The sequence below is a fragment of the Suillus discolor genome (assembly GCF_016758755.1).
Source record: "Suillus discolor strain FC423 chromosome Unknown F5147scaffold_19, whole genome shotgun sequence".
Taxonomy (NCBI): Eukaryota; Fungi; Basidiomycota; class Agaricomycetes; order Boletales; family Suillaceae; genus Suillus; species Suillus discolor.
Window position 1 is genome coordinate 290,304 of NW_024541266.1, and position 25,015 is coordinate 315,318.

At 45.2% G+C, this 25,015-nt stretch overlaps 5 protein-coding genes across 5 annotated transcripts; 1 reads left to right on the forward strand and 4 right to left on the reverse strand.

Moving 5' to 3' along the window:
- Nucleotides 1–945: 945 nt before the first annotated feature.
- Nucleotides 946–2,743, reverse strand: F5147DRAFT_651605 (uncharacterized protein; the record flags this gene model as incomplete). The annotated part of the gene is made up of 6 exons (XM_041433549.1): nt 946–1,166; nt 1,219–1,322; nt 1,372–1,772; nt 1,988–2,069; nt 2,118–2,445; nt 2,551–2,743. 6 exons carry the CDS (start codon nt 2,741–2,743, stop codon nt 946–948), a joined length of 1,329 nt encoding a protein of 442 aa, XP_041294373.1.
- A 4,912-nt stretch (nt 2,744–7,655) lies between these two features.
- Nucleotides 7,656–8,385, forward strand: F5147DRAFT_574195 (uncharacterized protein; the record flags this gene model as incomplete). Its single annotated transcript, XM_041431206.1, has 2 exons — nt 7,656–7,966; nt 8,019–8,385. The coding sequence occupies 2 exons, from the start codon at nt 7,656–7,658 to the stop codon at nt 8,383–8,385; spliced, it is 678 nt and encodes a 225-aa protein (XP_041294374.1).
- Nucleotides 8,386–9,511: 1,126 nt separating this feature from the next.
- On the reverse strand, nt 9,512–9,718 carry F5147DRAFT_531037 (uncharacterized protein; the record flags this gene model as incomplete). The annotated part of the gene is made up of 2 exons (XM_041430080.1): nt 9,512–9,590; nt 9,648–9,718. Coding segments are annotated over 2 exons (150 nt in total), but the record flags the coding sequence as incomplete, so codon positions are not given.
- Nucleotides 9,719–10,017: 299 nt separating this feature from the next.
- Nucleotides 10,018–10,560, reverse strand: F5147DRAFT_794534 (F-box domain-containing protein; the record flags this gene model as incomplete). The annotated part of the gene is made up of 2 exons (XM_041443141.1): nt 10,475–10,560; nt 10,018–10,419 (listed from the first exon to the last, which is right to left on the reverse strand). Exons 1-2 carry the CDS (start codon nt 10,505–10,507, stop codon nt 10,018–10,020), a joined length of 435 nt encoding a protein of 144 aa, XP_041294376.1. The 5' UTR covers nt 10,508–10,560.
- Nucleotides 10,561–18,022: 7,462 nt separating this feature from the next.
- Nucleotides 18,023–22,454, reverse strand: F5147DRAFT_745048 (uncharacterized protein; the record flags this gene model as incomplete). The annotated part of the gene is made up of 12 exons (XM_041439724.1): nt 18,023–18,241; nt 18,300–18,617; nt 18,687–18,758; nt 19,617–19,796; nt 19,850–19,952; nt 20,047–20,081; nt 20,897–21,013; nt 21,064–21,265; nt 21,431–21,576; nt 21,630–21,818; nt 21,878–22,096; nt 22,161–22,454. The coding sequence occupies 12 exons, from the start codon at nt 22,452–22,454 to the stop codon at nt 18,023–18,025; spliced, it is 2,094 nt and encodes a 697-aa protein (XP_041294377.1).
- Nucleotides 22,455–25,015: the final 2,561 nt, after the last annotated feature.

Below are 25,015 nucleotides of genomic sequence, written 5' to 3' on the forward strand. Positions count from 1 at the left end.
CCATGTTGTTAGCACACACTCTACATGTGTTTTTCAAGACCATGAGATGCTCCTTGGAGACAACCACTGGATCTGGGCCAACAGCGCTTACCCTTTGGAACCATGGTGCATCGTGCCATTCAAGAAGCCGTGCAATGGCGCAATAAGCAGGGTGCAAAAAAAAATTCAACTATAATCTCTCTACAGTATATATACTATTTTTTTTGTTGCATCTATTTACCAATTTTTGGGGTTAGGTCCATGTTTGCATTGAGCATGTCTTTGCGGCTCTCAAAGGCCGTTTGCAATCTCTCCACGAGCTTCAGCATCTGATACAAACTGAGAAACACCTCGAGTATATGTTGTACTGGATCATGTGCTACTTGATTCTACACAACATGGTCATCCAATTTGAGGAAGAGCACCACATATCTACTACTCAATGGGCCACAGGGGAGGATGAGTTTAAAGAGGAACAAGAGGAGGATGCTAGTGAGGACGGAGTTGGTAATATGTCATATGATGGACTACTTGCTTGAAACCCTCAAAAGGAGGCAGGGGTAGGCAAGAACAAGGTACAATGCATAACATTAGTGAAATAGAACATGTAAGATATACTGGGCATATGAAAACAAGACTAGGGAATGCACATGACTTCGAACATGAATACATGCAAACAAGTGAGTCCAATGCAAATGGCAAATGAACAAACACAACAGCTCCAACACGAACAAGTATGACAACAGCTGCAAGTGAGCAAATCAAGTCTCTTTCAATGATGACCCTTCTTTGAGAGTGATCAACTCAATTTCAAGGTGAAGGGCCACCACCTTCTCTGACTGAACTTTGGCCTGAGCTTCGAGAAGACGAAGCTTGGGTGTCTTTGCCTTCTGTGACCGCTGGTGTACTGAAGCAGCTTCACTGCACTCAATTACACCCTGCTCCCATTGGAATTGTATATTGCGCTCATGGCAGAGTGAATTGACCTTGGCAGAGTGAATTGACCTTGGCAATTTTATACTTGGAGGCAGATTCCTTCACAGAGTAGATATAGCTTATGTTGTTGGTGAGAGACCCCGCGTGGTCAAGCACATCTGATGTTCCCAATTGAACATGCCCTGAAAGGCTGCACTTGTGCGCAGTCTTTTTCTGACCAGTTCTGAGCAAGGTCTGCAAGTCTTGTGATACTATGTAGGATGATGAAGCAAATGTCCATGTGGATAAGCTGGGGGTATTCACTGATGAGGATGCCATAGATGTTGACTTTTTGCATGAAGGGAGCCATGATCCATGGCACGAGCAACATGAGACTTGCCAGTAAAGGCTGCTTCATGATGATCATACTGTGAGGTGTGATTTGTTGGCTTAAAGGCATGGGATGGTGAGGGGGACCTTTGGTGTGGGCATTTATTGCTTGGACGCTGAGTGTTATCCTGTTCCTCGTTATTCACCTCCAACTCCAACTCCTCAGCACCGTCATCCCAATTTCTGAGATCATGCTCCTCAAGTGCAGGGTCAAAGTTGTCATATGTAGGGTCATATGGAGGGTTGTGGCCTCCAATAAAGGTAGCAGGGGGCACACCTTTGTCAAGTGAATTGTCGGCATACATATCGTCGAGGTTAGGGTTGGTATTGGAAAAAGTTTGAGAGGCAGTAGGATGAGGGGCATTATTGGATTCAAAATTTGCAGCCCTCTCTTTCCCCTTTGCTTGTGAGCGCACCATGGAATCATTTGTGGTGGTGCTGGAATTTGCAGGATGAGAGGCAACCTGCTTGCCAGTAGGGCGAGAGATCTGTTTGCATTTAGGCTATGTGAGCATATGGAGGGCACTAGCTTGATCTTTTCCAGGAATGGAGGAGAAGGTCTTTGGGGTAAAGGCAGGGTTGTCCTTCCACAGTGCATCAAGGTCTTCAAACCATGGAAAGTCAGATGATACTTGTGCTGCAATTTTTCTACTTGATCAGATAATTTAAATGATTTAAAATAAAACTTGCCTCAAAGATTTACTTTAGAAAGAGGGTTAAGAGGGTTGATGCCAGCACCAGTCATCCCAAAACGATCGGTTGCAGCCTTATACTTCCCCCTGAGACTAAGATTTCATTAGTGAATACACATGTAAGGAGGAAGATGTACATACTATGCAAGACAATTGGCAATGGCTTGTCCGAACTTCAGCTGGTTCACTTCTCCAGCATACTGGGTCCCATATATTGGGTCATTTTCAAATACATGTCTGGCAATTACAAGGTAGATATTGGCTTTACTCTTGCCCAAAGGATGATCAGTGCCGATCACTGTGCTGCGATTTTTTTTGTTATTGGAGCAGAGTATGCGACAGTCGGCTGGATATGCAGCAAGCCAGGATACAAGGATTATAATGCCATCAAAATTGGTGGTGTCCCACCTGATCTTGGCAGGGATAAAGCTGGTGTCATCCCCAGGAGTTGTAGGCCAATCTTCAGGACCTATAGTGTTTTCATTGTCCAGATTGGTTGCAGATTGATGTTGGGAGAGATCTGGATGGTCAATACCTCCTTGTCCTCATCCCCTCCCACAAGTCACAGTAGTACCCCTCACTCTCCCCCTAGCCCTAGTCCTCTTTCTGTCATATGAAGATTCCAAAGGTTGTGGTGGTTGTGGTGGTTGTGGCGGCTGTGGTAGTGGTGGTGGTGGTAGTTTGCTCATATTTAGACCAGCAGATATTTGAGAAAGTTGCTTGAGGCATGCTGAACGCCTTACAGTGAGTGAGTGTATTGAGGGCATCGTGTGCATGTGGCATAAAGTTTTGATTTCAGACTCCGATACCTGCTGCCAGGATTCCAAAAAGTTTACATGTTTGTTTGATGTTTCAGAAAAGTTCCAAGCAAGTTCCAAGACCAGCTTTGAATTCCACTAATGAAGGAATAATGATATTTGCAATATCAACTAAGAACTACAAAATATTGAGTTTGACCCCTAAGTATCAGAGAACAACTCTCCTCTACTCAGATGATGAATGATACTGTGAGTCAGTTCAATATTTATATAGATACATAGAAATCTGGAAAGGTATAGGTAAAAGTAGTAGTGATATTTTTGAGTCTAATGTTTTATATAATAAGACATGAGGTACTGTGAACTATGGGAAAACATGTAATAACAAGGTCTACAATATTAGTGATGTGAAAACAACTAATTATGTGCCTAGTGAGGCTAGCACAATAGGACTGAATATGGGTAGGATAAGTACATGCAATATCTGATAAGCTAATGCAAAAGCCAACATAATGTCTAATAATTTAATAGTTTGATGTTTTTAGGTTTAGTGCATATTAAGTCAGATATGATGAGATGTAATTTAGGCAATGTCTAGCAATTGATATATATCAAAAAATAGACCTCTATGGGGCTACAAGGACTCTAAGTCCTACATCATAACCTATTAATCTGCTAATCTAAAAATATTGGATTTGATGCTTTGACATTAGACATTGTAGTATACCTTTGGATTATTGACCTGCTATCATATCATTAATATTTAGATTACTTCCAAATAGCAAACTCTTCAAGTCAAACACACTTGTCACCAAGTATAGCAGACTAGGTAGTGCAAGACTACAATATATTTATATTTGGCTGACTGTTTACTTTGTATATTGTCCAGTCATTATTGTATTTTTACACTATGTACAATTTATCATGTAAGATTTCCAATGTCATCATACTGTTTCTTCTTGATACACATATTTTTGACTAGTCTCAGTTTTTCTTCTTTTTTGCAGTCTCTTTTATTCTACACCCTAAGACTCAGTTATAATATACTCAAAGGGTCTGTTCCTTCTATGTCCAGTTTTTGTTTTTCATAACTCAATCTTCAAGCTTGAATCACTAGACTTGAGCACTCTTCTCAGATCCTCCCCACTAACTATAAAAATGAAGCTTTCATGGTTCACTAACTTCTCTCTTTGGATATTATCTTTACTAACCTCATTCTTAACAATATTATATTCAGTACAACAACTCAATCAGCATCACTCAAACTTAAAACTTATCTTACTCTCAACCTTTTTCTTTTCACAATATTTCAAGTTTGTTTCCCAGTCTCATCAGAACTAAGTATAGTATTCCTACCAAGCTACTATTCTATGAGTCTTGACTAGTATGATTTCCTTCATGGTATATACACTTATTTCACTGATTCCTCCTAATATTCAACAGCTTCCTTACCTTGTTTAACTTCTGCCATGCACTATCCAGATATTTCATAAATTCTTCTAACTTATGCTTCCTTCATAATAGTATCAAATTTGACCAATACTTTTGTTCTTCTGTTGTGTTGATTAGTTTATGTAGCAGCACTGTATGGTGGTGAGCAATACAATATTGAGTGATTTGTATTGTAGCATTCCAGATTATCTATCTTTCATTTAGTTTGTGATAGTTGGGTTTGATATTTACTTACAATTGCTAAGTCAGTGATGATCAATAGCTAAGGTACCATTATAAGATTAGAGAATAGTAGTAGCTAGTAGTTTGGTATGAGATCAGGTAAGCTTGTTCATAATATGTTACAAATCTACTTACAGATTGTATAGATTGGTCATTTTGACCTTGAATATTGAACTGATTGTTCTGTGCTTGAATGTTTTCATCCATGGACTTGGTATTGATAGTAGTGATCTTTTGGATTATTTTGATAACAGTATTTAAATTCAGAGTTTGGTATACTAGTTTACATGTGTTCTAGTTATTTGCCTTTTTGGAAATGCCAAGTCTAAGTTATGGCTTGGAGTCCAATATTCATTTGGGCTAAAGCCTTAGTCAACTTCAACTTCAAGTTGAACTTGAATATTACCACTGGGACACTTAGAACAGTTTGGCTCTTTCATATTCAACTTTTTTTTTTTCAAATCCCAAAGCTACTAGACCAAAAACCTTTCCCACCAACTATGAAGACAAAGCCTTCATAGTCCAAATTACATGTTTATTCAAGTTTTCATTTCAAGAGCCATTGATATGTATGTTATTCATTATTATACTTTTAAATTTATATTTCACATTCTTCTCTACTACCCAGGCAAATAGATTGATTGTGAGTTATTAGCATAAAGTATGGCAAGTAGTGTCTGATTATTATATTTAAGTTGTTCCTATGTTTTGGTCCATGTTTATGCACTCAAATAATTTTTTACTTTGAAGATTCATATTTTGCCAGTACTGTTCAATTATGGTACTCTAATAGATTACCTAAACATAATGATTACCTTGTTTACAAGGTCACTCACAACTGGTAATTGTGGCTGAAGAATAAAGTTATGCATCCGTGAGAAATAATAGTCATTTTCATGTACAGTGCAGCGCATCCCCATGTTTGGTGCTGCTTTGAAATGTTATTGACAGTGGGTCATCGGCACCACCAGGCAGAATTTAAACTCCGCTCGATGTTTTGAATGGCCATCTCGATCAATCCCACCGCCGCCACTGCATATTCATGGCCTTCCTGACTCTCAGTCTACAGCTTCTCCTGGTCTTCCACCTGAGATGCCACTCCCTTGCGGAAAGGCTCAGCAAACAAAACACCCATATTCTGGGCCAATGTCATCAACCACCAGGTAAGTGCCTGTATAGTTGTCTTTCTCACCGCCTACATGTTCAAGTGTAGGGTTAGGGTTAATCCAAATAAGGAGAGCCGTCCCAGGACGGCCCTAGTTTAGGGTTGGCACTCCAAATGTGGCCACTGGCTCAGTGTCGCAGTTGGCTATACTATTCATACAACGGCCTCCTGGGCATCCCAGGACCCTGCATCACCTCATTTCTCTGTACTTCTCTTATACTTGCGATGTTCGAATTGATATCATTGATTGTACTAATCTTCAGATGCTCGAACTCAATGTCTGCAGATGTCAATTCCCTTTCTTGATTCCTCTTATCATGTGACTGCTTGTTGCACCTCCACGTCTTGATTCTGAGTCCTCTTCATAGTGTCCCGTTCTGTCAATCAAGATGCGCCCATGTTTAGGATTGCAACCCAAATATGCTCCTAAAAAAATTGAGCACCTTCAAGCTACACTTTTATCATCATGCAGCCCACTGTCTTCGAGCTCCTCAAAACTTCAGACGACCAATGCACCTTCATTTTCAGTTCGTCTGCTGTGGCTTTTGTCTGACAAACTTATTGACCATTAATAGAACATCAGTTGTATGGTGGCGATCGAGTCTACATTGTATCAGGCAATGAAATGAATGCTGCTCTTGAATCGGGCGACAGCAACACGGTATACACCGAGTCTCCTTCTGTCATAGCCACAGGTGCCCTGTATGATGATCCAGCTGAATTCAATCGTATGTGGGTTAGTTTGTAAGGTCAATGTTGGTGCTCATGTCAATCCAGGTATCGTTAATCTTATCCAGAATGATCCTGTGACATCAGTGGTCTATGCTGAGTCGCTTGAATTGGCACAATATTTGGTACACTTTGCATTTACTGGTGAAGGAAAGGAGTGTGTGACCGTAGGTGGACTGGATCAGATTACGCCTTTTTTTTGACATAAGATACAGTACAGAATAATCCTGTTTCCTTAGCTAGGATGTCCGTTGTTCTATTATTTGGTATATTCATGTGTGGATTTGAGATGGAACATGTCATGAGTTCCTATAGACTAGTAGTTAGATCATGGTCAGAGGAATCACTCACTCTATATCTCGCAGCATGCCCCTCCTGCCACAAATAAGAACAGCCTATCACCACTGAGGAACTTCGAGGTATGCCTGCATCAGGCACAAGTGAATATCACACAACCTTGTACCATCACCGGTGGTAGCTCCCCTGTTTCTGCTGTTGATTACAATAAGCAGCAAGGATATACTATGTTAAAAGATGAACCAACCAGGCTTAGGTGCTTCTCAGTATCAGAGTGGTTCTCCTACTCAGCTTGTTGAAGGGGCTGAATGGGATCAGTTTTTCAGATGGATAGTCCGATAGTGAAAGTACAAAGTCTGTTGGCTTTTTCTTTTAAAATCAACATGTTGAGTTCAGCAGAGACTTTGGCGCAGAAACGTTGGACTTAGTGCAGTTTTCCTTACATAGGACACACGAACTCGTGAGACTATCAAGTATGCCTGTACCAACAACTTTTGGTCATGACATGGCTGTACCCATATGTAAAAGGCTCGTACCAGCACAATAAACATGAATCAACAACTGATCACCAGAATATTGTTTTTTAATTTTAGAGTCGACGTCTACACAATTGCAAATAGGCAAGAAGTATTACAGCTCCAAATTTCAAAAGGTTGCTCAAATAGGCAATGCCAACAAGAAGCATGGCTCGAATAAATGCAGGAGTTGTGGAGGGTGCAACCCAGAAAAACAAGCTAAACAGTTCAGGAGGTGGGGGACAGTATGCGACCCAGTAAGACTCAAGGATGCACAGTCGTGCAAAGCCCTACGTGAGTGTTTTCTTTATTTTGAAGATGTGTCCAATTTTGTTTTAGATATCCACAGGATTGAGTCATTTCTGAGTGATTTCCTGTATGTTCCCCTGTCTGGCAAAACTGTTTGCGAGACGGTAGCAAAACACCGATACCCTAATACAGCTGCCGAGTTGCAGGCACTTCCTGACACAGGCAAAATACTTCTACCTCTGGATCATCTTGATCCTGCTACCGTTCCTGCTGACATACATCTGTTTATTATATGAGGTTTGAACACCTGATTACCGCAGAGGAACAGCACCGTCTTTGGTTCCAGTGGGACCAGCTGTTAGCTGCAAAGCCTGCGCACCTCCTTAAGTGTGACAAGAATCGCTCGGCATCTGAGGCATGGCACCTTGGTGTCTGGGAGATCACAGGTAAAAAGCCTCGATTGACTTCGGAGACTGCATCTCAAATGCCAGAGGCTATCGAGGCTATAGACGTGTTACTTCGTTTCATCAAGACATACATTGCCCCTAAAATCAGTGGTGTTTTTCAAGAGCACACCCCAGCACAATGGGAAGCGCTCTGTAGGTATGTTTGCTGCATTGTATCTATGGTGACCTGTTCTGATGGACCTTCATAGAGCGCACAATCGCGTACTCAATGAGCTCGGAAGTCAGTTCAATTGGTGTCCCAACCTTGATATGGGTGGAGCATTTTTCACTGTTGCTGCCAAAGAAGCTGGCTCAGGGATCACACATCTCGACTGGAATGACGATCGGGCCATATTTGCTTTCGTATTTGCCGTGGGAGATTGGGAAGGGAATGAATTTTGCGCACTGCAACTGGGTATAAAAATACCCATTCGCCCCGGCCAGGTGCTGGCAGTCCTCGCTCATGTGCTGGCCCACTTCAGCGCACCTGTCACAAAGGGCCGCAGAATTGTCTTTACATGTTTTACAGACAAGTTACTTTTTCATCATAGTGACCCAGCCATTGTGATGTTCTAGTCGATATATCAAATTTTAGGCTCTGGCAGCACCAATCAATAAGCAATCTACAGAGAGGAGGCTTTCCAAAATACAGGGTATCAGATAATTCTAGAGCTACAATTTGATGAAAGATGTATTGATCCCATGTGAAACACCCTCGTGCATGGTATTCCTCAAAGGTGCTGATGAGTGCACCATTATTTGCATTCCAAACGCGTATGGAATGGTCGCCAGAGCCAGACACTATCCCATCACCAACGACAGAGACGGCGTTAACAGCTGCACGATGTGCCCAAAACATGAATTGAGGCTTCAACGACGGGAACCCATATGTTCTGACAGTTTGGTCTTGGAATGCAAACATTCAGTCGATTGACAGATAGAGCCGTAGATAAAGCAAATCTTTGGGACATGTCACAAGCCTTCCACTATCGACATGAACGCAAAGCACATTGTCAAGATGATCTTGCAGCACCTTGACCAGCCTGTCCTTGCCAAGATCCCAAACAATGACATGCCTATCACTCCCTCCACTCACCAGAAACCCAGCCTTACTAGGCTAGCTTGCTAAAGCCTCTTCTCCATCTCCCGATTTCACAAAGTCGGAAGATACACATAAGCTCAAGACACTAGAATCATGCATTTGCGATATGCACCCTGGCAGAAATGATTGTGTAGGAGCACATGAGTCTGATGGAGAAGCTTATAGTCCGGTGCAAGATGCGCACTTCATGGCAAAAGGCCTTGCTGCGATGTGATACGGGATATCTAGGGAATGACACGGGTTACCCGTGGGTGTTGCAAGCATCACCCGCACCCGCACCCGCAGGTATACCCACACCCCCATGGTGGGTGTGGGTCTCATGGTGGGTTGGTGGGTAGTATAGTGGCGGGTGTACATTATTATAGTGGCAGGTATTGATGAGGTTCAGATGGCTCTAAGTGTTGAGGCACAATAGTGCCTGCGTCGACTGTGTGGACATGGATGAGTCCATGCTGCTGCACCGCGAAGACGAAGAAGTACCTGTGCTTATCACACCAGAACCTGTTCTGAAACTGTCTCCTCCATAATAGAAGGAGTGCCAGGCGTATTAGATGCGCTTGGGGGCCTGGTGAGGGAGGAGCGCTGCGCACGAGCATTGTGTCGAGAGCGCTTCTGAATAATATCAGATTTCATACTAATGGGACGAGCAGAGCCATGAAGCTTATAGTAGAGGCCACATCTGCATGTATATAAAAGATTGGTACAAATATAGAAGGAACAACAAATGAGAACTTACGCGTTGCAAATGGTCTTGCCTTCATCGTCCTTCCTCCACAAAGGAGTTGCAGTTGTGTGACAGTTGTAGCACTGCGCGCTGCCTGTAGACACGGAGTTAATATATAACGCCTCCCAAAAGCCCACTTGAAAGGGCATTGGACTTACCTGCACTTGGACTCACACTTGCAATAGCACTTGCAGCTGCAGCTGCTGCACTCACACCAGGACTCACCACCTCCACGACTGGTGTCGCAAAAAAAGAAGAATGCAGTGGCGCTGCAGCCAAGGACACTGGACAGCGTGGACAATGCAGAAGCCAAAGATGACACACCACCACGTCGTCCTTCTCCATGACTAGCATGCACAGACTTTGGATGCGGACGTTTATGCTACCAAAGAGAAGAGAAACGAGACGTCCGCTCAGCAGCTGAAGTGATAGGTATGAGGAGATGTGGTAGACCCTGTGCTTCAATATCGTCGATGTTCATCGGCATGAACACCCAGTCTACTGAGTCGTCCTCCTCCTCTTCGTCATCCATACCTTCACCTTCATCTCTTGCTTCGCGAATCACTGCATCCGTATCCGTAGGATCTGCATCACCAAGTCCATCCCAAGGAGTGGGCACAGCAACGTCCATGCGCCATTCCCAGCCATGTGCATAGCAAAGACAACGCCAAAGTACTTGGTCTGTTGTGAGGGTGTGCCAATGTTTAGAAACAAGAGAGCACGTGAGCAAGGAAGCCGCTGGAAGATACATGAACATGAAAAGAGATAGTTCTGTGGGAAGGGCCTAAAAATAATCGATTTATCAGTCAGGGCTGCTGAACAGAAAACGTCAGACTCACCCCTATGACATTGAACTGCAACAGAGGGGTCATTCTACGCTGCAGACTTGCAAGCACAGAACGAGGAAGACACTCGAGGAGCTTGTGGTAAAGATGCTCATCACGTGATTTTGTGTACAAGTTCGAGTTTATGTCAGCGTAGATGGCCAAATATAAAAATTCAAAATTTGAACATTGTTTGTCATCGTTTTTTGCAAACTCAGTTTTCATTTGATTTCACTTTTGCGGGGGAGAGCCCTGCTATGGCTGGAGGTCTCCGTGCATCCTCTGTGATCCCACAGAAGTCTGTACTACACATCCCTTTTTTTGCTTTTTCCTTCATTTGGTGTCCATTTCATTTCACTTTGGCAGGTGAGAGCTCTGCTATGGCTGGAGGTCTCCGTGCATTCTCTATGATCCCGCTGAATTCTGTACTGTAAATTATCATTCATTTGTTCGCTTTTTCTTTAATATCTTGTACTTTGCTGTGTCTCCAACCCAACCCTCATCACTTCGAACATCCCGCTTCCCACATCCCTACGAACAGCAGTCATCACCACTTAAATTCAACTTCATCTATCCCAACTCTCATTTTGTGTTGCATTCTGTCATCAACCTCTGCTGTGAGATTGATGTAACTATCTCTTCCCTTATCATCCTTCTCGTCATCTGACCCGACTGGCAGTTCCTGGAGGAGTCAGAAACAGTTGTGACCCTTGCTTACCAGCTTGCAAGAAATTTTCCTAGTGACCAAAAGGACATGAACAAAGCTATCTGCGAAAATCTTGCGGTTCTAGACTCCAGCAAGTCTCTTCACTACCAGATGATCGTGTTATTTCACCGCCCTTTCTGCCACCTGCAATCTAGGCTGCACGAGCGTCTGCTTCCAGTATTTGGTGTCGATGCCCTTGATGAATGCCAACCTGAGAATTTTCCGTGATCCACATTTTGCTCACCAGTCACTTGGAAGAGCATACCCCCAAAGCCATTCAAAAAGAAGAAATGTGCATGCTGATGTACGAGATGCCGGTGAACAATTCTGGAGAGGGCATTGCTGGCACCATTTTGTTTTTTTTCACGGAGTTGTGAAATCGTTATCCGAATTCCCTCAGCCTATGGTCCCTTGTGTACCCAAATTGCCAGTCCAGAGCACAATGAGCCCACGAAACCCTCATCGCCTCCGCCTTATAGATCAGGAATCAAGGTTACTGTGTCACCGCAGTCACCCACCAGTGCCACATTATTGTTGAAGATTTCGGGTGAGGGTTCTTCGAGAAGAGAGGGTGTTGGTGCTTTGATGGCAGGTGATCGTGGTTCTTCCTCGATGACAGGTTCTCCTTTCACAATGGGTGCTTCAACAACAAGTAACTGCAATGCCTCTACAACCCTCCTCCCCTTACGACCTGCAGGCGACTGCGATTCTGGAATGTCAATGATGACAGTCACACCCGCTACCATTGTGAGCGTGAGTGGAGCCTTGGCTATCACATTGGCAACAGCTAGTGTTGTTGACTCTGATTCTGTATCTCTGAGTGCTGTTGAGCCTAGAGATGATGCAGTGAGCTGCACAGAAGACGGCCCGACCATTGTGTTGGACTCAGATGGTGCATCCGTGGTGCTAGGCTCAGATGACGCGTCCATCGCACTAGACTCGGATCCTGCATGGCCAGAATTCCCTCTCACCCCCGATCTCAACACAACCCCACATCAACCCACGTGTTGTTCATCCTCAAATTCGAAGGGTACATCTTTCCTGGTGAGGTTAACAAGCGGCCGCGCAATGCATGCAAAATTGCGGATAAAAATACGAAGAACGCCGCAGGTGCCTAGAAACCCGCGCACTTGCGATTGGGATTTCGGCTCTGGCCATTTGCGAATCTTTTCAACTTTGGAGTCTTCTGGGACCCGGCCGTCAAATGTGCATTTATGTCCGACAATAACCACCGATGGCGTGGCTAATACGAATTTCATCGCGGATACCGTTGCGCCGATGTTTTCCAACCATTGAAGGATGTGATTGACTACAATGAGATGTTCCCAAACAAACTGGCATATGGCCACATTCTCGGGTATGGTCTCATAGGTACTGTCGGCATTTTGATAATGCGTCTTGACCAATTTGATCGGCACGTCATCGATAAATGGCGATGTGAACTCGGGGATCTCGTGCTGTAAAATGAAAGCAGTATTGCCCTGATATACTTGGACAGCATTAGCATGACCTTGCGGTAACATGGTCAGCTGATGGGGGCCTAGCGGTGTCCCAAAGATCGTCAAATCGCGCAAGTCAATATGAAGCGCCCGCTGATCGTAACCTGCATATAAATCAAGGATCGTGTAAATTGCGTATCCTGCAAATGCGGTGGCAAGATGTTCTATGAATGGTGGCAGCGATGCGTCGCAAATAGTTACCTCGTTTAGTGGTTGCAAGTCATGAACTAGCCGAAGCGACTGTCCGTCTTTCTTGACGACGCAAACCATCTTGAGCAATACACGGCCGTTGATGGCTTGTACACGCCCGAAGAGATCTTTTCCTTGATAATGCGGATAACCTCACCGACAGTAGCCGGCGGAATTGGGATGTTGCATTGGTTCCATGGCATATGCGGCACTGTAGGTATCTTGTAGGGCGGGAAATATCTTTCATCGAGGCGGCCGTGTTCGGCGGTGCACCAAGCAAATGCGAGCTCATGTATTAGGACAAGCCATCATACTAATTTGAGTTCTTCTGGCCAAAGCCACTTGGCAGGGTCAAGGTCGAGCTTGTCGGCCCTTTCTTGCGTGAAACGGGTTCCTGGGACAAAATCGGGAGGGTGAGTGGGTAAATCTGGCAAGCCAGCGAGCGTGTCTTCGGGCAATTGCCGCACAATTCTATACTCGGCCGGCATAGCCGTCGGTACCATGCGGACTTTCTTTGCGACTGGTTTATATACCAGCACGTGCAAATCACGGTCATAATAATACCACTTATTAAAAGCGGCGATGTTCGCTTTATTAATGGCAGACCTGGTTGATGTTAGTTGTGCATAATGCGCCGATTGAGAAGAGGATGGATGAGAAAAAGACAATAACGGCAGACAATGCGATGATGCGGAAAATGATGCGACATTGCTCCTTAAGAGCGGTAATGCTTTGCCTTCCACGCGCGCATATTGCAGCGCCTCAGGACTTAAACGGACGTGCGGGATATAATCGGAAGTAGAAACATGGTTAATGGAATATAATAACGGCGGGTAGATGTCTCCCCGCGGCAACTGCAGATCATCGATACCTAAAAACCCTTCTCCTTGGCTTTCACCTTTGTGGAGTGCTCAGCACAATGCTCGCCATTGAGGCAATGGTCGCAACACTTGACCCAAGGAATGGTCGGAAGGCGCAACTCTTTGCGAGTGTTCAGATCTGTGATTACAATATCTTGATCCTCGTTAGGGAGATCGTTAGTGCGGCATGATGATAATTTGAAAAACAGGCGGCCGAGCAGAACCTCGAACGTTGTGCGGTTGGTCACTTGTACTTGGAAGTACATGGGACTGCCGCCGAAATCGAGCAGGACGTTTTCGATGACGCCAAGCATAGCGTCGCAGGAAGGATTTACTGATTCCATATTTAGCTTGTGATCAGAGTGCAAGCCGACACCTAATGATTGCCATATCGTGCGCGGCATGACAACGACCTCTGCGCCTTGGTCAAGAATGCAGGTTAAAACTCTACCACCGTACGTGACTGCACGGATGCAACGTAGGGGCGCGAAGTGTTCGGCAACGACCTTGCCATCATTGCTTCGCATGCGGATGCCATCATATGTGCCGAGCCATTCTTCCATTGCTGGGTGTCCCAACAATTCGTTAATGGAGATGGCACCGACAGTTACCTGTTTAGTGGCCGTCATGTCACGGAACTGTTTCCTGATCTCTGGTGACACGACGAATAATTCTTGGACAGGGATGTTGAGGTTAGTATCCAACAGGCGTTCAATGATGCGCTTGTCCGCTTCCTTGTCTTCCAATGTGTGCAAGTACCGATATTGACCAGTTGGAGTTGTGGCGGCGGTGGGCGAGTTGGCGGTGGCTTTTGATGGTTCAGGATGCGATGCAGTGGCCGGTAGTTTTGGTGATTCCTTGCTGGTCGGTGCGATTGGTGATGGTGCGGGGCTGCTTTTGGCGTTTCCGCCGCCTTTCCTTTGCCTTTACCTGACGTAGCTTGGACCTCAGGAGATACCATCTCTTCGGCCGCAGCTATCAGTCTAGACGCCAGACCTGGACATGCACGGGTTTCTCTGCCGACTTCAACACTGTCAAAGCAAACAGTTTTACCCTTGGCGTCGTCTTTGGCGCTGCTGCGCTTCAGATCCCGCCGAGCCATTGCTAGCGCAAGTGCTTGCACTGCGTGTGCTACATCCAGATCATCCTCATCAGATTCGGATTTGGGGTCAGCAATGGTATGATGAATGCGGACGAGTCAATGTCCATGACTGCTTCTACGCTGGGCGACACGCGGTAGAACATACTAGCACTGACACTAGTGCTCGGCAGTGCCTCATTAGCTTGTTGGCTGCTGTGGTATTGGTCTAATCAGTCTTTGAGCGTGCCGTCGCTCTGTCAGCCAGGAATCCAATTGCCGTTGGGGAGTACTAACTTGTTGATCGATAGATCAAACTTACACTTGCCGGTGCTGATATATTGGTCATGTTCGCGACACCGACCCATGAAATGGTCTGATCCGCCACAGAATATGCAGCCGCTGGGGCCGTAGTTGCCGCCGTGCTTTGCGAAATACTCCTGTTTTACCACGACATTGGGTGCGGCTTGTTGTTGTACCGGTGCCGGTGATGGGACTGTTGGTATGTACAGCGATGCTATTACTGGGGCACTCAAAGGTACCGTGCTGGTAACACCAATGCCCGGCAACAAAAATGTTGCGGCCGTGATGACATCGTTAAACGGGTATGGGTCCCGCGGGTGGTGATCTGGAAATTTGATCATTAGCCGGGTAAGCATTTGCGCCTGAATGTCGCTTGGGAAGCCATCTATGAAAATGCGGTCGTGTTCCGCTTTACCTATCCGATCTTTTGCGATGAGCGCCCGCGCGATTTTGAGGAACGCGTGCTGATAATCACCCAGCTCCTTGACCAAGCGCATGGGGATGCTCTTTTGGTTGCGCGCAATGGTCACTAGGTCGTCGACAGTGTACTGCCGATCACCTTCACAACTGGGATACATCGTTTTTACCTCTTTGATGTAGGCGTCATAATCACTACCTTTTGCCTCGGGCATCTCTGCCCATAGTTCACGTTCGCTCGTTGATAGGTAGCGAATGATCCCTTTGATGTGGTCGCCATGTACGAGGCGCGCCTCATTGGCGAGGACCTCATAGTCGTCGATGAATGCTAGGAGGTTTTTGGTCGCGCCATCAAACTTTGGCGCGCCTTCTGTGCCGCGGATTGGCATTCTGAAGGTAGGGGCGGTGGACATTGTGGTTTGCAATGCGGCGGGCAGAGTTTGAGAGATGGGTTGCTGGATGAGGGGTGATGGGCCATGCGAGAAGATAGCGACGGTTGAGTGGATGGAGTTTGGTGCGAGCAGCGCAGTGACTGGATGATGTGGGAGGGTTAGAGAGGAGGCGGCGGTTGCTTCGGTTATCGGGATACTCGGAAATTCTCGGTCTAGATCACTAAGAGATGTTAGCGCGCTCAAGTTATCAATGTTGCGGTTGTTAACGGGTGCCGGTTGTTCAGGCATCACGTAGAATGCGCCTGGTAGGAAGTTCCTAGGGTTATCTAGCACTTCGAAGTCATTGGACGATTCGCCTTGTACAGAATCCTTTGGTGAAGGCGTGACTGGCAAAGCGGGCGCGCAGTTGCGTGCTACAAATAAGTCCAGGTTGGGGCAGGTCAGTTCTGAAACGCTGTGTGGGCAGCGCTTGCTTTGTGACGTGAAGAGTTCTTTGATAGGCGTTAGTTGCGTGTGTGGGAAAGCGCGGTTAAAACTGTCAATTGCTTCTTGACTCGTGGTGCGATCCTTCGTAGGTCTCAGTTTCCTACTAGTCTTCTCAGATGATCCCCTCGTGGTGGGCTCCAGTTGTGTGCAAGGAATGATAGCTAGATGAGAAGGGGTGAAATGGGTAGAAAGGTGGAAGTGGGGTAAAAACTCAAATAGACCTCTGGATGCGAGTATAGATTTGGCCCGAGGGGATTGCTACTGAGAATGATTCCTCTAAGTAAAAGTGTGAGGGGAAACGTAGAAACTAATAAGGGTGACTGAGACTACAAGGAAAACGTGAAAGCTGAAAGCCGAAGCCGACGCGACGTGAGCACGAGTGAGCCGCCAAAAATGCGATGCGATATACGCGTAGACGAAGCGCCAATAAGACGCGATAAAATGCGATGTGATACAAGCACAAGCGGCCGTGATGTGACAAAACACGAAAGCACACAGTTTAGCTGAAGGTGAGCTGTAAAGAGGTACTGAAGGCACGAGGGCGGAACCGAGCGATGATGAGCACCGAGAGCGTTGGATATTATAGATACGTGAATGCAAGACAATTGCTGCCGATAGAAGTGCGTGCACAAGAGAGTACCGAAGATTTTAGACTTTTAGTTCAAGGCTTATAGCTTTGCGTGTAAACGGGTGATAAATTCTGATGGGAGAGAGAAGTTTTTTGAAAATTCTAAGTATCTGATATATATATGTGCGCCTAAGCGATAATCGGAGCTGAGTAGGTAGCGAGATGTATGTAAGTAGGGTCCATGACACATTCAATGAAAATATAAATGGAATAGCTTGGGAATTGTTGTTAGTCTAGTGGGAATCAAGTAATATATGCACCAATGAACCAGTGGAGGATATGGATAGGATGGATGGAGGACGTGCGACGGATCCGAAGAGAAGCCGACATTAGCCAAAGTGTGCGCGAGAGCCGCAGCCGTCGGCCGACGATATAAGACATGCGCGCTATACCAATGGTAGCGCATACTGCAATTAGAACCAGAGGGACAACACAAAAAGGCCTATACGAGGCCGCAAAGACCATAGGTCTTACACCGTAGTTCAGAACATGTTACATGGTAAGCTTGCTGGGCTACCGCAAGGGCCTAGATACATAAGAGCATATATCAGATGATGTTGTAGACTAATAAGAATGATATAAGTGTCGTGCCTGCCTTTCGAACATCATGCATTTGTGCATCTGGCCCAGGGACAGCCAGGACCATCCTTACTTCATCCAAGTCACTTCCAGATACTTCACCATCAGATCCATCAGTATCAGAATCAGAATCATCCGAGACGGTGTTAATCTCAGCCTCGAAATCTTCCCCAGCATCCATGTTGCGCAGCATGACAGTGTCTCTAAAACTGAGTGAGAGTGCTAGACATCCAGTGAGTTAATGGGACACGAGGATGAAATACCAACTGCCCACTTTATATAACATGCTCTGGGGTGATGTGCCAATGGACTTGGTTCCAGAACAAAGTATTATGTCAAAATAGAACATGACTTCGGGACAGCCTTGACACAAGCAAGCTTGAAGGTGGAGTCTGTCCTGCGAGGACCGACTCTAGCAGTGTACGGTTAAACAAGTGCGAATTCGAAGGGCCCAAGATTTGAAATATGACATCTGAACATAAAAATTAGCTGGACGAAGGCTGTTTTCTCAGCAGTCAGTTGTATGAGTGTGTTATCAAACCATGGCCACCCATGAAATTTGGGGTTGCACTGAAGGTGGTCGCTATTTTGCCTCCAGTCCACAGCTGACTCATAGTTCACCTTGAGATAGCAGTGCTCATGAATCTGTATACCATGTTAGTATGATGCATTAGACAACTTGTACAGGATATTATTAGCATACCTTGAAATCACCTGGAAATGTAAGCCAACTCATCAGTTGATGGCCATAGGTAGGCAGAGCATTGTTGATGAATTCACTAAATTTCCGACGAAAAGATTGAAATGCACAATCCATTTGACCACGACTCTCAACATCAAGGATGTTCAAGTGTGGCACTGGCGAGCCAAGTTTCACATGGCCATTAAAGGCTACAGGAATATTAATGTCTTTGTCAGGCCCATCATCACCAAGTGCCTGCAACCGGCAGTGTTCGTCAAGCATGTTGACATGTTCTCTCAGAAGTTTCAAGGCGAATTTGTCGTGATCAATATGAAGTATCTATCAATACAATTGTGTATGATGTGAATCAGTCTGAGTACTAACAACAAATGTATCTTGTAAACTTACTTGTGTCGCGATATCCTTTCCATTCGTTCGATGGTGATAGGTGTCTTTGAGGGGGCCATTGTTAAGAATGTGCTCAAAGGTTCGGATCCAAAGGGCTCGGCTTCAGCTTGTATGCTGCGCCCCTTACCTGAGTACATGCCCTTAACTTCCAAAGGCTATAGGATGATGTCCAATGCACAGGAGTTCCAGCAGATGTTCAGAAACAAGATATAAGACTAATCCAGATGAAGTCCGAACTAGAAAGAAACAGTGGAGGACTACTGGAGGTAGAGGTGGAGATGTTCAAGTCAATAGGAATCAATCCTAAGACTATCGGAAGATGACGAGAGGAGAAACTCAAGTCAGACAGAGGCAGGAATGAGCAGAATCTAATATGATATTTGAACTGAGGATGTACAGAGGTTTTACAGAGTTTATATACTACAGAAACATAACGGAAGGTCAGTCAGCGTGGTGCAAGGCTATGTACGAAGCATGTGGAAAGCTTATCAATAGTATAATGGAACATAATAGAATGCAGTCGGAAATAAAACAAGGTCCGGATGAACCAGTGCAGTTGGATATGTAAATAACCAGAAGACCGGTAAGAGGGACTAACCAAAATGGGAACGTACGAAAGGAGAAGGAAGCAGAAGTAAGAAGTGGGTTGGATCCAGACATCCAGAAATGAGTGCATGATCGGTCCAGGTCCGGAATGCAAGATATGACAGCCATGAAGCTTCTTGTTTGGACGTGTGCTGTAGTTACGTGCTACTCCTTTAAGTCAGATATCATGAACAACATGTTTCCATAGGTGGGTCTTCGGAAAGTTACAGTCAAGCTTCAATTTCTCAACCTCTGACTCTTCAGTGCATGTAACATAAGCCTAAGAATGAATGTGTCGTGTAAATGAGTATAATTAGCTATGTAGACAACAAGTAAAGACTAAACCTTGAGCTCAGCATCGAAAACTAAAAGCTCAGCATTGATCGCTGCAAGCATGTGCTCAGTATGCAAATCCAGACCGATCCAGCTATCCAGCTGGAGATAACTGCTGATAACACGAAGCAGCTGGTGGCCTACAGGACTGGCTCTGTGCGTCAGGATGTTCAAAGCCAGATATAATGTTTGCTTCAAGATAATGAGTGATATGAAAGATCACAAAACAAGCCAAAAAAATGTACCTTAGAGAGGTCCTGGTATTTGTTGCTGTCAGTGAATGTAATATTGATGATGGATTCAAAATGATTGAGGTGGTGCCATCGGGGGAAGTTAGCGATCCTGTAACTGTGAGAACAGGATAGGTGTGAATACAATCAACAACTTATGACTTCTCGAATGCTTCTTGAGCATCATGTCTGAGTGACGCTGTGGAAACAACTATCTTGCTGGGTGGCAAGAAAAGGTTGGGTCAAGCTAATGCCTAGCTGCTATGTCTAAACAGATGTGTTTGACCCTAAAGGGAGTTGCTACTAGAACGATGATGGATGTGTGCGACCCGAGAGCGTGCTAAGCGTGGGAAAATAGCGGACAAAGGTATGCGCGAGGTGCGGGAATGTATCCGAGGCTCTCCGAAGCGCGGGAACGCGCGGCCGAAGGTGTGGAAAGTGCGGGAAAGTGCGGACAAGGTATAAAGAAATCGAGGAACGAGGTTCAGAGAGAGTGAGGGCAAAGGTATATTGCGAGGTAAGGAAAGACTAGGTATAGAGAGGTATAGGGACCTAATAGGGGCTAAAAAGTGCACACTACAAGGGACTACTTCGAAGGTAAACCTATAGAGAGAGGCATACAGTACGAGGGAAGTGTAGTAGTTAGTCCTAAGTAATAGTCAACTTATACTGTCTAGACTCTCACTCAGAGAAGGAAGGGATAGGAAATATAGTAAATATGTAAGGACATGTAATAAGGCTGCAACACATTTTACAAGCCTCGAGGTAAGGAAATTCACATACCAATGGGGGTTTGGATGGACTATGGATGGACGAGGGACTTTCCTAATGCATTTCCGAGGTATCTGAAGCGCGGGAATGCGCGTCCGATGCAGCCTATGCACGGGAAAGTGCGGATAAGCGGATGCGCAAAGCACGGGAAAAGCTGGTTCGGTTTCGGACAAGGTTATCTGCAGGATAATGAATGTGCAAGGACAGGAAACTCATGGTGTTCTATGCTCCTTGACACAAGTATCAAAATGGCCTGTTTGCTGCCCAGCGCGGGTCCGAGTGCCACAACACAAGGATTTTCTTCAATTCTTCATGTAGGTGCTTCCACAGACCAGCATGCAATGAATGCAGCCGATCTGAACTAAGTGCATCATGGGGACTCAAATGCAAGATGAGCCAAAAAACATTCTAAGCTTCATATTAGCAAGGAATGAGTTTGAAACAACACAAGTGCATACTGCAACAGGTTGTAATCCGAGCACTTTGAGTATCTGCTCGCCTTCAGCTTTACTGTGCCCATAAATATGGAGAGCTTCTTGTGCTTCTTCCATGGTTCTGATTGGGTAGCTCTTTGACAGGTCATGGAGCTCTGCTAATGGTACTAGGCACACGGGGCAAGGGCATTTGCCACTGCAGCCACATATCAGTGACATCATGCATCTGTTGAATGAAACGGGTTAGTATTAATATAAGACCAATAAGAAAAGAGCAAAAGGCTACAAGCATGTTTACCCTTGGAGGCACCAGCAGTGATGAGATGGAAAATGAACTCACTGTTCTTTGTAGTCAGCCAAAAGAATCAGTATCACAGGAAACAGCCATCACAGAATGCCATTATAGCCCTTGTGTGAATATCCAGTCTTTGAGTGCTGGGCGACATGTTCCAGGAGCTTGAAAAATGATTCATGCCACACAATGCACTTCAATGTTGTGTATCCAAGTTTTCCTTCTTTGGCTGCATCATCAGGAACCTACAACATGTAAATTCAACAATCTGACATATATTGAGAATGAAACAACTAACAATAGGCAACCATCCGACTACACAACCACCACCAAACCCCTCGCCATTATGAATGTCTACAGGTAAGTTTGCACATCGGACTACAACTGGATACCCTTTGATGGTACCATGAGACGACAGCTTCAACTTATCAGCGTAGAGAATGAAACAGAATGGGACAGTGTTTTCAATGTCAGGTGGAAGAGAAGACTATTGGTTTGACATTTATATACATTTACACATGATATGACACAATTATTGTAATGTACTTGAATATCCCACCACCAATCTCCTGTCCAAGGTTCATTGAAAAAGCACTTGAAATCTGTACTGTTGTGCTTGTAAACACAGCAGGCATCCCACATGAAATGCAGTGTGAGCAGGGGGTTGTCCAGTAGATCGAGGGCCCAATCCCATACAGGCTGTGCGTGAACTTCATATTCTTGCTCATTCCTCTTGTATGTCACAGGGACTTCATGCTTTGAAAACTAATGGCAGATCGCCTAAGGCATTGAGCAATATGATCATGTAAGTAGATTCAGTCAGACACACCAGTGTCAATTCAGCCGCAGCATTGTCCCATGCCCTTGAAAGATCTGTCTCATTCTTCAGAGTGATTTGAGCTTGACCTTGAGTGATGCACGAAATGAGTTCAAGGAGGGCATTTATTTGAGACTTATTTAGCACAGCATCAAGCATGATCTCAGAAAATTTGAAGTCCCCACATGACCTGAAAGGACGCCATGGTTCCTCATCAACAGGTGCGTGCTGCATCTCCTGAGTGATACCAAATTTGTTGAACATCTGGTAGAGAGTTGCACAAGCAGAGCGAGGGTGATACTCCATTTTGAATTTGCTGGGCAATTGCACAGATGCCACATGAGACTGGACAGCTGTAGGGTTGCTAGCCATGCTTGCATTAGATAGTACTGAGCGGAAACAAATGGGTCAGCAAGATGTAGTAGATTCTAGGTTAACACTTACCAGGGCTAGTTGGATTCCCATGTTCTTCCTTGAGCTCAGGCAATTGGTGATCATTCAGGTCTAGAAGATAGGACAGTTTGAATATAAAATATAATATTGCAATGTGATTCAGACTTACTTTGGCTATAGTCAAAGTCCTGGAGATCGTTGATGGGGGCACGGTTGGCTTGAATGATATTTGATGGGCCAGCCTCACTGGTTGCAGCCTTTCGTGCTGGAATGCAAAAGATTAATTAATCACATATTACAGTGACCTATCTCCGTATAATACGAGGGAACGGACGTGCATAATATCCGGTATGATACGGGCCAGCGGACCATGGGCCCATGATAAAAATATCCTCGACTATGACGGATGGGCCAGGAGGCAAATTATTCCCGATGGAGGCGGGTGGGCCCATGCAGGGAATATATAGAGTAGATGAGTGGGCCAATGTACATGAATATCAGGTAGACGGGTGGGCCGAGGTAGTTGGATATTATGCAGATGGGTGTATTAAGGTAGATGTGTATGAGATAGATGGGTAGGTACTTGTTATCACATTCACGGGTGGGCCCAGACACATATTAAATTAGACGGGTGGGCCGAGGGTATTATAAAATATTGTATTAGACGGGTGGGCTGAGGGTGTTGTATGGGATGTTGTATTAGACGGGTGGGCTGAGGGTGGTATAAAATATAGATGGGTGGGCCCATGTGTATCATAATTGTAGACATGATGGAGCTGAGGTAGTTGTACATCAACCAAATCAGAGGAGGTAATAAATCAAAGTTACCAAGTTCCTGGAGCAGCAGGTGATCTCCTGACATGGCCTTTGATGGTGCACAGGTTGTCTTGCAGAATTTGGAATCCGGGGTGCAAAGCTTGTGTTGCCCTATGAGATGCCAAGTTCCAACCACCCAAATTTGGGTCAACCATACCGACTTCCGAGTTCCAGGACCCAGGAGTTGACAATTGAATATCTGATAACCAGCACACTTCCAATCAGGTAGTATTTCATTGAGCAATGGATCATCCAAGGGGTCCCTTATTGGACTCGGTAGTCAATATAGGCAAATGATAATGAAAACATGAAAGTTGTTATTATGCTATTTTTCAAACCCGAGACCCTGAAACCCATTGTTCAACATGTCCATTTTTCACTCACTGCACAAATCACCGAGTTTCAAGTGCTGAAACCCAAAACTCGAAACCCAGTGTGCAACACGTTGATTGTTCATTTACATTACACAAGTCATCGAGTTCCGAGTTCCGAGAGCCAAAATCTGAACCCCGAACCCCGAAAATATGTGCGCAACATGTCCATTTTTCACTCACTGCACAAATCACCGAGTTTCGAGTGCCAAAGCATGAAACTTGAAACCCAGTGTGCAACATGTTGATTTTTCATTTATATCACACAAATAACCAAGTGCCAAGTGCCAAGTGCTGAAGCCCGAAGCCTGAGACCTGAAAATATGTATGCAACATTTCCATTTTTCACTTGTTGCACAAATCACCGAGTTTCAAGTGCCGAAACCTGAAACTCAAAACCGGGTGTGCAACATGTCCATTGTTCAATTATATTACACAAGTCATCGAGTTCCGAGTTCCGAGGGCCGAAACCCGAACCCTGAACCCCGAAAATATGTGCACAACATGTCCATTTTTCACTCACTGCACAAATCACCAAGTTTCGAGTGCCAAAACCAGAAACTCAATCCCCAGTGTGCAACATGTCCATTTTTCATTTACATTACACGGATCATCGAGTTCCGAGTGCCGAGGGCCAAGACCCAAACCCCGAAAATATGTACACAACATGTCCATTTTTCACTCATTGCACAAATCACCGAGTTTTGAGTGCCAAAACCCGAAACTCAAAACCCGGCGTGCAACATGTCCATTTTTCATTTACATTACACAGATCATCGACTTCCGAGTGCCAAGGGCCGAGACCCGAACCCCGAACCCCGAAAATATGTGCGCAACATGTCCATTTTTCACCCATTGCACAAATCACCGAGTTTTGAGTGCCAAAACCTGAAACTCGAAACCTGGCATGCAACATGTCCATTTTTCATTTATATTACACAAATCATTGAGTTCCGCAGAATATTTCGATCCTAGGATATCCGACCGACCGACCCTTTCCAACATCCGCCCCAGATATGACTCAGCGTGTCAGCCACCATCATCTACAAACAAACAACACCAAGCACGCCACCTTGAACTTTACATCACCCTTTCCCCGCCCCCCGCCCTTTGTGTCTCTTTCCCCGCCCTCGCCGGCACCCTCTGTGTCATGGTCAATGTTGAAGATGAGCCAGTAGGGAGCTGATGCGCTGATGATGCAGTAACTGCAGCACCTCAAGGCCTCAAGGGCTGATGGTATTGGCGTAGTCATTGAGTGCGGTGCAGGGAGGTAAGCATGTGGCGGCG